Source organism: Neophocaena asiaeorientalis, unplaced genomic scaffold, assembly GCF_003031525.2.
Source record: "Neophocaena asiaeorientalis asiaeorientalis breed wild unplaced genomic scaffold, Neophocaena_asiaeorientalis_V1.1 scaffold1215, whole genome shotgun sequence".
Taxonomy (NCBI): domain Eukaryota; kingdom Metazoa; phylum Chordata; class Mammalia; order Artiodactyla; family Phocoenidae; genus Neophocaena; species Neophocaena asiaeorientalis.
The window spans coordinates 242,811-254,452 of record NW_020175386.1 but is presented as its reverse complement, the minus strand read 5'-3'; the positions used below and the strand labels follow the sequence as shown (position 1 = coordinate 254,452).

Here is an 11,642-nt window from a genome sequence, read left to right as displayed (position 1 = left end):
CGGGGCACGAACCCGTGTCCCCTGCATCGGCAGGCGGACTCGCAACCACTGCGCCACCAGGGAAGCCCCCCAAAGAGTAAGACTAACTTTTGATTTTAACATGTAAATATGTAAATGACAGGATTAAGGTAAAGCTAGGTAACACAGTGAATGTGAAATGAACTACCATTATAATAGGAAAGCAATACATTTAAATTTTATTATCTAGCCCATTTAAAGCAAAATATAATTATCCTGATCATTGAAAGAAAATACTTAAAATTCTCCACACCATGCAGAAAGACATTTCCATGTGATCCTTAATTATCTTGATAGTCCAATTTATATTTTGGGCATCTTGTAAAAACTTACTTCTCAAATGGGTAGTTTACTGACACTGTGATGCATTAGGGTTCTTGATCTGGTCTACAGACTGTTAGTGGCACAATTCTATCTTTTTAAAACTGGTTCCAGGCAAACATGGTCAGCCAAGTGTCCACTAAGTCCCAGGATAAATATGATATTTCCCCAGAGTTTTAATTTTACTTAAACTTTTACAAAAAACAAGCATTATATTAAAACAAATATACTGATAGATTAGAGATAGAATACACATTTTCTCTTCTCTGAACTTAGAGGTAATTTATGGGAAAGTTTTATAAGCATTGGCTTAATTAATGTTTATAATACTCATCTAAATGTTACTAGTGAAGTATTAATATTTTTTAGTAAGATACTTTGCTGTCAGTTTATCAGTATCACAAGAAAAGCAGTGCTTTTCTAAATGAATATTTGGAGATGTTTTGAAAAATGGGAAAAGATTAAATGAGTCACTCATCAGGTTAGATACTTCACCAGATTTGTCCATTTATTACTCACGTTGTAAAGCAACCAACCAAGCAAAACGTCTGTGCTGACTGAGCTTGTGGCATGACACTAAAACCAACTTGCTGAGGAAATATAAATCCAAACTCAAATTTCCTTTGACAAATCCCTTTCATTTGAACTAATTTCATATACAAACTAATGGCTAAATATTTCTCATTTTTCTACAGTCTATAACTTAGAATCAGACATAGTAGGCTTCTAGGAGATAGCTGTAAAAATCCCAAATTGTTGTTGTTGGATTATGATATCTAGCAGAGAAAATCATTAAATCATTTCTGGAATCTTAGTCAAATAATTTCTAAAAAAGAAAGGGGACTAGTGAATTAAATACATAGAAATTTATAAAAGAGACAAAGTGTTTAATTACATTTTTGGAAAAAAGCAAACAATATTTGGGAAAAAAACCAAATAACAAATGATTTTGCTTTTAGATTGCACAATGATTCCTGGATATTAGACGCATTTCAGCGCATCCACAGTGAAGAAACCAAGTTTTTTATACCACATGATTTGGAGATTTCCAATCAGGAACTAAGCTATATAGTAAAAAGATCTGAGCAATGGAGAGGACTCAATGGTGAGAGAAGGAAGGTGAGTTGGTTTGAAGTAGCTTTGTGTTTTGACTGCACGAAAGAAGCTCATTCCGTTAGCATATCAGTCAGCTGTTAAATTTTCTCACATTGTTTTTTGAAGCCATTTACTATTGTATTTGATTGCCACCACTGTACAAATCTTGCCGCTCAGTTGTATGTTTATTTTTTTATTAGTCGAGATGAGGAGACATGACCAGATGGTACTTATAGTTCAGCACTCTTATTTTCTTACAAAAATATTTATTGATACCTGCCATATACATATATATGTATATATATGTATGTGTGTGTGTGTATATATATATATATATATATATATATGGCAAAATACACAACGGTTATGAAGAACATAAAAGAATGAGTTTCCACACATGACAAGATTTTCAGCTTTAAAGTGACTTTGAGTGAACAGGAGGGAAGGGATATTACTTCTGCCTTCCTCCTTTGATGCTTTTGTTAGTCAGTCCCCTAGACTAATTTCCCTCTTTCAGGAGAAATCTCCTTTGCCTTTTTCATTGGCTTCACCAGGCTCTTACGTGTTAGCGTCTCCCAGGGTTCTGTACTTGGTTTATTCCTTGTCTGACTCTCCATAGTTCTTTGATAAACCTCCTTTCAAACTGTGTCTTCCATCCGGCTGAAGATGATCAAATACGTGTCTCCAGAATACACCTCCTCTCTGAGTCCCCCCAAAATACAATCCAGCAGCCTACTTGATATCTCCAGATGAACGTCCCGAATTTACCTAAAACCTAGTATGGTCCAAACAAAATCGACTTAGTTAATTAATTAATGCATACATTTTACCTGTGCCATTTACACTTCCATAATCTCTGTACTTGGCATTTTCATGTACTCTGAATCACAAAGATCTAAAACTCAAGAGTTTTTCTAGACTTTTCTTTGTCTTCCTTAATATCTCCTCTTCTCTATTCCATTTGCTACTACCTATGTCTAGGACCTCAATACCCACCTTCTGAATGACAGCCATACTTTGCCAATGGCTTTCTCTGCCTTCAATCCTATGCTACAGTTGCCACATTGTTGCACTGTCCATGAATTCATCCTCGTCTCTTGTCAAAATAGTATTTCTAAAATGCAAGTCTGACCCTGCAGTCCCCTGTCATAAAACCTTCAATAACCTCATACTATTGTGTGTTTGCCATCTGATCTGATTCTTTTCTGCCTCTCCAGTGACATCTCCTGTGTGCTCATCTCTCCCATCCTTTCTCAACATTCCTCTTACCAAATGCTTCTTAGCAAAATATGAGGAGGCCATATAAAATACGGATAATTTGCTAAATATGTCATACTGTTTCACATTACCGTACATTCCTCTCTGTTTGGAAAGACAGCCTCCCAACTCCTCACGTACCACCGGGCAAACAAACTATTCTCCAGGGCTCAGTTTGAGTGTTTTCTCGGTGGAGCTGCCAGAGACAACCATCTCCTTTTTGCTAAAACTGCCTGTTTTACTTGACCTTTCCAGCATCTAACACACAATCTAGGGATTAACTCCCCGTGTGTTCCTCTTCCTCTTTAGACGAAGACTTCTTGTGTAGTAAACCAATAGTTTCTCCATCTTTGTGTCCTCAAGCCCTAACAGGGTCTGCAGAATATAGTACATTTTTATTGTCTGTTTTTTCAATACATAAAAGAATGTGTGCATGAACCATTGAATTATTAAACCTATTTAATCTGCCCGTATAATAGACATAAAATCTACCTCATCCTCTTCTCTACTTGATAGAAACCTAAACATTAGCTTTTAAAAAAATTCCACATGGGTTTACTAACAATATACTCAATATGTCTTGAATTCTCTTAATTTAATAATTAGTTTAAAATTACAGCAGACATTTTTAAGACCACTGTCCTTGACTTAAAGTAAAACAGTTTTTACTTTACCTTATATCCATTTTGGTTTCTTCTTCAAAAATCCTTGACTAACAGCATACTTTTTAAAAGGCCAAAGTGGTTGAAATGATCCTAAAAATCAAGCAAACAGCACTTTCTCTCTAGGATAATTTCAAAGTGCCTGTTCATTTTATTTTGTCATTAAGTTTCACAACATGGAAGTTTAGAAATTTGGAAGGCAACCAAACTTATGTACCAAAATGATTTGAGCTGAACAAGAGAATACAGAGAAAAATAGAGAATTATTTTTATTTTAGCTAGAGAAGACAGAGAATGAGAGATGGGGGAGAAGAGGAAGAACAGGAGGAGAGAGAGGAGAAGAGGGAGGGAGGGAGGAGTCAACTAGTGCTTAAGTGCTAGAAGGAAAATTAAAGGAGATTGTGAAATTCCTTAATTCTTTAAAATTAATATTCTCTTCTTTGTAAAATGGCTTAGCTGACACGTGATGGACAAGAGTAGAACTCAGGAAGAGAGTGTCACTTGAGTTTCTAGTCCATCCTGCTGACTGTGTGTCCACATTCAGATGGATCAGAGAAAAGACAATTTGATTAAGTGTAACCAAAGTAAACGATTTAATCAAAGGCATTTTTGTCTTAAGTAAAATATTTTGGCTTAGATTCTGTTGAGCCATTACCAGAAGTTAATACATCTGGATGAATTGCTGCTGTTCCTTTCACAGCACAGACTCAGCATCCATCAGTGATGAGGCTCATAGAGATGTGTATGCAAATCATTTGAAAATCTGTAGAACACCTGTTATTTCTTGCTGTTGGAGTGACGTTTGTTAAGCACACAGAAACATTCTCGAAGTTAAATTGTAGACGTATATATTTTATTTGTTTGTCACATCTCTTCATGACCTGGTGTTTATACTATGAAGCCTTTCTCTTCCTTATGATTAATTTTTGTATGTTATTCTTCTTAACTTGTTTTATGATTGCTTGTCTAGTTTATTTCAATAGGGAAGTAAGGTAGCACTGTTGAATAATTGATGTACTGATTTCAAGATATTATACCAGTTTAATTGAGAGCAATCATCTATAATCTAAAATGCTAAATTAAGAGTTGAGTGGACATTTTAATATAAAAGTATTTCAAGTAAGTAGTCTAGAATTCTTGTGCGTTAAAAATTTGTTCTAGATTTTTGCCATAGTGCTAGCTATTAAGCACGTGCTTCTCATTTTTATGCTCTGGATTAAAAATTGCCACATAAATGGACACTTTATAATATGCTTAATTTCATTTTATTAAATTGATAAATGCAAAAGCACAGAATACATTTAGAGTATGATGAGAATTTAGGATCATTGCATTTTGTAATTTTTATATTGTTCATACATACAATTTATCATTTGTGCGAAGACAGCCACATGATAATTCCAAGGTATTTTAGCCATGTTTTTGAGAAGGAAAAGGTCACTTTCAGTAGTCAGAAAAGACATCATTCTATTAAACTAATTTGCCTACATGCAAATTTCGTCATTTTTACCTCATTATTTATCATGGAGTTAAAAAAATATATATTCATGAAGGGGCAGCTCACAGCCTGATGGAGCTGGAACTAATATTTTGCGACTCTAATGATTTTTTGCATCCTTAATTAGATAGCATAAGGTTGATATGATTAGGTCAGGATGTAGTGTTTTTCATCAAAATACATTTTAGAAGCTGTATTCATAATGTGCCCTTGCAATTAGATAATGAGCCTATGAATTTAATATTATCGACCCAATTATTATCCCATGCAAACGTATACCTTTAATAAATTTGTGCTGTAGGACCTTCATTAGCAACAGAAGAAATGATATTTCTAGGTACACAGATTGAATGGATATGCTTCAACTTATCTAATGGTTTTAACCATATCGGGAAGCAAAGCTTCAGTACTTAGGCACTTAATTCTGTCACTTTAGAATGGGCTATCGGAGCTCATAGGAGCAGCAGGTTGCTAGGCAGAGTTGGAGAGTTAGGACGGTTGTGCCTCGTGGGACAACGGAGTGTAAATTTAGAGATCCGATCAAGCAGTGTAACTGGAAAACACAGCAACTAAGAAGTCTATTTCTCGAGTGTCTGTACTATCTGAGAACTACCATATGCAATTAATGAAGATGAATATTTCTGTTGTACGTTAGAGTAGTTTTTATTAAGGGATGGCTGTACAGTGGAAATATGTAAGATACCCTGAGAAGGAGCTGCCCACCTCTTATCATGAATGTGTACATACAGGGAATCACACACACATAGAAACACACCCCGTTCTCTTATCCTTGCTATTTATCCACTACTTTTGTGTACTTGGGTAGGGACCACAACGATTGAGTGCTTTAGTTCATTCTTGATGAAGTTCTATTATGAGGGTTCTATACAATTTATAATTTTTAATAAAAGGAGATGATTAAGAAAACCTGAACCTACCTTTACCGATGAATTACTAAGGAGGTAAACCTAACCATTGTTATTGACACAGAAAATTGCGGGCATTGTGTCGTAGTATGACTGCCGCGTTTTCCTGGAAGTATTACTCATCTCCACTTGGGGTATACAGCCAGGGAGTGCGGTGAAAGCTTTGACGTGGGTCATAAGTTGCAAGGTGGCAGCAAACAGAAAAAACGGAAGCATGTTGATGGGGGCTTGAGGTGGAGACACTTGATAGATTTTTCCATGCAAAAGTCTGTATTCAGAATCTGTCTTTGCGATCAAATAATGAGCCTATGAACTGAATATTATCGACCCAATTATCATCTCTAAGAGAAAGGAGACAGTGAGTCGCGGTATAGTGATAGGAAATACCAAGAGAGTCTGAAAACTGAAAGCAGTTGTTTTTGGCTGGAACGAAGGATGGAAAGGAGGCGAGAGAGCAGCCTAGAGAGGTAGACTGGAAACTAGGAAAGTGCATACTAGTCAGGCCTACATATTTATCACGGGCAGTGGGAAGCCATGGAAAGTTTTAATAAAAAGAAGTAACTCATTCGGTTAAGACTTTGAGTTGCCTTTGCATTGAATTTTATAAATTGCTTACTTTAAAGCTGTAACTAATACTTTTGCTTCTTGGAAGGTAAATAGCTGAATGCACTCTGTCTAATACATGCTTCAGTTTTCCATCGTTAAGAGTTGTTTATTCATGAAAGGTCCAAATGGTCCATGGCATTCTCTAACTATCCAATCAAATCCCACAGTCACTTATGGATTGCATTTATGTGGCATCACATGTTCACCACCCTGTCCTGTAGCCGAGGGACAGGTCCAAGGCTTTGAGCATTTTACAAGCTTGGTGGGGACTTGAAAGTAGGTGAGGATAAACAACATGTCAGAGTGGTGACTACTAAACAAAGAAGACTTGAATCTTATTGGTTCAAAGTGCAAGCAGGCTGCTCTGAGTCTAAGAGGTAGGAAGCAGGGTCTAAGTCAACTAGAGCTGAAGAGCATCTTCAGTCCTGATAGCAGGAGAACAAATGGTGGGCCCTGAAACCATCTGCATGTAACACTTCCGGTCCCTGACTGTGATCCCAGTGGACTTTTACACTTACAGCCTTCACCCGTGGAGGTCCCCCCCTTTCCAACTGTCTGAAAGGCACTGAATTGTGTCCACTAGTAAGAAATAAGACTCTTAGGCTCCAGAACAGAATGCTTAGTGAAAGAGACATGCAGCAATGCAGAATGGTAAATGAACTGTTCTTTGTTGGGAAGGTAGTGGACTAGGTGCTAAAACCACTGCTGCATTCAAGAAGAACATTTCTTTTGTTCCAGTAAAGAATGTCTCTTAGGGACTTGAGTGAATACAGCTTACAATTATGCCTAAATTATCTTAAATAAAGAGGTTTCTGCTCAGTAATAAAATATCTATTCTGAACTCCATATCCAAGGTTATTTTCTTCTTGCATTGAACAAATTCCCAATTCTAAAGAAGCATGAAGACAGTTATCTTTTAAAGATTTTTCTATAAATGTAGACTGTAATTAGAACTAGCCACAGCATATAAATTCCAATTCTTGTGCAATAAAAAGATTGATATTGATCTAATTGGAAAATATAAATCTTAGCTACAGTTTAATATATACATATATAAAAAAGAGGATAATTTTTAAAAGGTACGTGACAACAGACATTTTGGCTTTGTTTTTCAAATCATGGTAAGCAAGGAGCAGAGGAAATTTTTCTGTCGTTATGATGGTTTTGGTTAATCGATACACTTTTCTCCCTTCATCTTTTTTTTATCTCTGAACTTCTGGGATGTTTGTTTATAACTTACCCAATATGTTGTTAAACTTTTGAAAGATCATTCGGGCATGGAGAGATCTCTTCTGTGAAGTGAAAACGATAGATAACGACTAAAGAAAGTAATAACTAGGAGCTTTCTGAAGATACCTCAAATGTTTGTGCTTTAAGATTGACAAAGACTTATTGACATTTTGCTAAGTACTTTCCCCCTTGATTCTAAAATCATTTCTATTTGGAGTGAAGGGTAATCCATATGTTTTTGATTCATTAACGCTTAATTTGTTAGCCTCCCTTTTACTGGAGCGGTATATAGCAGCTTTTTCATCTTTTTTATAAGCTTATTTTCTTCAGACACAGGAAATCAAGTTTTTCTAAGAGTAAACAAACTTAAACTCAAAGAGACATGAGAGAGTTTTGTTTGTAACAAAGCACCTATTAGCTTTGAACTACTTCTGTACTCAGTACGCAAATTTCTTCTTTAGCGATCCCTAAGAATCCGATACAGTTGTAATTAACCAAGACACAATACACAGCTTTCTGTTTTATTATTTACTGAAGTTTTCGACTATCTTACTCTAATTTCTCTTCATGATAAAACAGCCAACTACTAGCATATTAATGAAGAAGTCATTAGTGATAGTTATTTAATTGCCATATTATTATTTATTCTTATTAATAATGCAGGAGCTACTTATCTTTTAATAATTATGTGGTGTGAAATTAAATTTCATGTAAGGCATTAAACAATGTCTTTTTCTTTTTTCATTGGCAGTATAATGTTCTTTACCAGGAAAAATGAAAGTCAAACACTTTATCGCATCTTAGTGTTTTTGGAGAAACACAAGTTTTCCAACATTACTTGCGTTAGTATAGGTTTTAATGAGACTAAGATACAGCTCTATCGAAATACAATCTTGGCTACTCCTCTTTGTTCCTTTTACTTATTTAGTTTCTGTAAGGTGTTCTTTGGACTTTTAATAGTCACAAAGCTTGGATAAATTAATATTGCAAAAGTGTCATCACAGCATTACTACTTGTTCAGAGAAATCATTTGTTTGACTCTGAACACTTGCATTTTGGTAGGTCAAAGAGAATTTTTAAAATAATTCTTAGAATTTAAGTGATCTCTTTTAGGAATGAAGGGAGCAAATAAATAGCTATTACTGTGGCTCAGTCTCTAATGTCAAGCAGTTTATATGTTGGTTCATTTAATTCTCAAAGCAAACATAGGGGTTTGTCATTACTCTCATTTTGCAGACGAGAAGATTGAGGCTCAGTGAGATGAAGTAACTTTATTTATTTATCCATCCAATCATTTATTCACCACTTTTTTATTGATCATCTTTTTAGGAAGTACGTACTGTTCTTAGGTGCAAGTGAAAGTAAGTTAAAAGAGTGTCTCTTCCCTTGTAGTCCAGTAAGGAAATAAATGAGGGAAAATATAATAACAATACATTAAGCTAGTGGAATAATAGAGCTATTTGCTGGATATTATTGTGGTACCTTCAACAAAGATAATATTAACCCATTTGAAAGGTCCATTGAAGATCTCACGCTGTAGAAAATGATTGAGATGGGGATTTAAGATGAAGAGTAAGTAGTCCAAGGACAAATTGGCCACCAAAAGAAAGGATGCTCCAAGCAGGGGATAAAATGTTATGATATTTTGGAGCACAGAAAAGAGTTTAGCAGATACAGGTAATAGGGAGCACTAAGACTGGATAAACAGGAAAGAAAAGGACTCATACTGTAGCATCTCACTTCCTGTGTCCATTCCAAAACCATCGTTCCCAGTATTTCAATATGAACTGGTGCAGAAATGACCCATGAAAGACTGTAAAGTCAAGTCAAAAGTTACAAAGGTATACATAAAGTTGTCCAAGTGGTTAGATCTTCCTTTGATCTTCTTTGTGCTTTTATAAATTTCCTATTAATTTTCATAATGAATACATGTTTTTTCACAATTAGGAAAAAAAAGACCTATAAAGCTCTTTGAAAGGGAAAAGTATCAGGCACAATTTAAAATCCTTTACAAGCCACAGTCCTGTACCATTTAGGAGCATCCATTATGCAGAAAGAATATGAAACAGACAAAACCAGCAATTCATGTTACGCTCACGAGCAGGTGTTTCAGTCATGACAATCTGTCTGCTGCATCATGGCCTTATGATCTATCTTCAGACTGGGAGGAAAGAAAATCCCAGACAGCATCAATGTTGTAAGAATATATAGGCCAGCACGTTTACAGCGTGTCTCCTGGTCCATTCTGACTGATACCATTCAAGTTTTGGGGAAACGTGCACATTGCTTACTTTGGTGGCAGAACCTGGTCAAACTTTGTTTGTCCTGTTGAGATTTGGTTGGTTGTTTCTCTTTGTCCACATTTCCTCCCTTCCAATTAGGAGTGCAGTTTGGTTTCCATTGTCGCTGCCAACAGCAGCAGTTGTGCTTTATGCCTTGATTAGGTTCTAAAATACAGCTAAGCTGTTGTGACTCTTCCTGCTGTATATTTGGCAGCAATGAGAGTCGCAATGCGGGGCTCCAAGTGACTCACGCTGCCATCTACATTTAGTTTCTGGTTTTCAGGCTGGTCCCTTGGCTTCTTCTCAGGCAAGCTGTTGGAAAAGCTCTCATTGCCACTCTACAACCTGTCACCAGGTTGATCTATGACCCATTTATCTCTTTGCTTAAGAAACTTGCTTATTTTTAATTTCTTGCTATGAAAAGCATGTTTCTGGGTTGTTTTGTTTTTGTAAGTATTTCATGATTTACCAAATAAATAAAGTCTGCCCTCTCCAAAGTTTGTATCCTTCTAGAATGCCTTCAGACCTTTGCTTTTTCATATTTTGCTGATATTCCTTTCCAGGCATCTTCTAATTATCTCTAGTCACATGTAAAATCTTGAACAATAAGTTTATTTTTTTCTTCAGGATGAAATGAGATATGTCACTAAGTTTATTTTTAAACAAAGAATGCAATTTTTAACTAAACCCTCAGGATTTTTTGAAATTTCTATAACGCTTTAGATATTGCAAAGTCTGAAGGGAAGGACAAGAGAATCTAAGTACAGGAAACTAACTACCCTTGACCAAGAGGGAGTTGGTTTCAAACTCTGAGGAGTCTGCATGGGAAAACAGTCACAGTCCAATCTGGGATAGAGATACTGATACATGCCATATGTGCATTGCTTCAGATCAGACCATTTCTTGGTATCATGTATTATCAAAGGAATTTTTAATATAAAAACCAAATTGTCCCTGTTGACAATTTCTTTTAATGTGTATACCCTTCTAAAATCTGTCCTTCTCATCTCTTAATTTCCATCTTATTCCTGTATACCCTAGAAATAAGCTAAAACACCTTTTAAAGGAATTCTTGGGCATCCCTTAAAATGCAGCTAAGAATTTCACAGTGGTCAGCAGACTGTAATATGATAAACATAGAGTTAAGTAATGAAAGTCTAACTTCATTATTTTAAAAGATTTTTTTTGCCTCTTTAAAGTGGGTAAAATAAACTTTAACACCTTTATTAAGATGCAGTTTACATACTTTTATGTCCACCCATTTAAAGTGCCCGGATCAGTGGTCTTTATCATGTTTACAGAGTAACCTAATTTTAGAACATCTTCATCACCTCGAGTACTGTCATGGAAATGGAAACATGAATCTAAAAGTAAAACTCATAAAACTTGAGATTACCGGGAATTTTTTTTTTTCTTTTTAGGTTCCAGTTTAAGGAAGAAAATTCCAGGTACTTAAGGTATACAGGGCAGATCTGGGTTGGCTCTAGAGAGTTCAACCATATGTAACCCTCTCAATACCTGGATATTTGCTTTTCCTCAAATATACACTTAACGTTTCTAACTCTAGGCCTTTGCAGTCGTGTTTCTTTCGTGGAGCCCCCTTCCCCACGATCTTGTCCATTCAAAATCCTCTGCATTTCAAGGTCAGGCTGGATACCAGCTCCACTGTGAGGCTTTCTGGGATCTGCCGGACCAATCCAACAGAAACCAGCCTCTCCATCTGCATGTGTTCAGACAATTAAGAACT

The 11,642-nt window shown here is 35.9% G+C and overlaps 1 protein-coding gene across 1 annotated transcript in view; it reads left to right on the top strand.

Moving 5' to 3' along the window:
- Nucleotides 1–11,642, top strand: part of LOC112413693 (uncharacterized) — a gene marked incomplete at its 5' end in the record, with an annotated part of 187,147 nt that overhangs the window by 107,359 nt on the left and 68,146 nt on the right. The window contains one exon of the mRNA XM_024765735.1: nt 1,299–1,458. Coding sequence (XP_024621503.1) covers nt 1,299–1,458 — 160 coding nt within the window. The remainder of the gene's footprint in view (nt 1–1,298; nt 1,459–11,642) is intronic.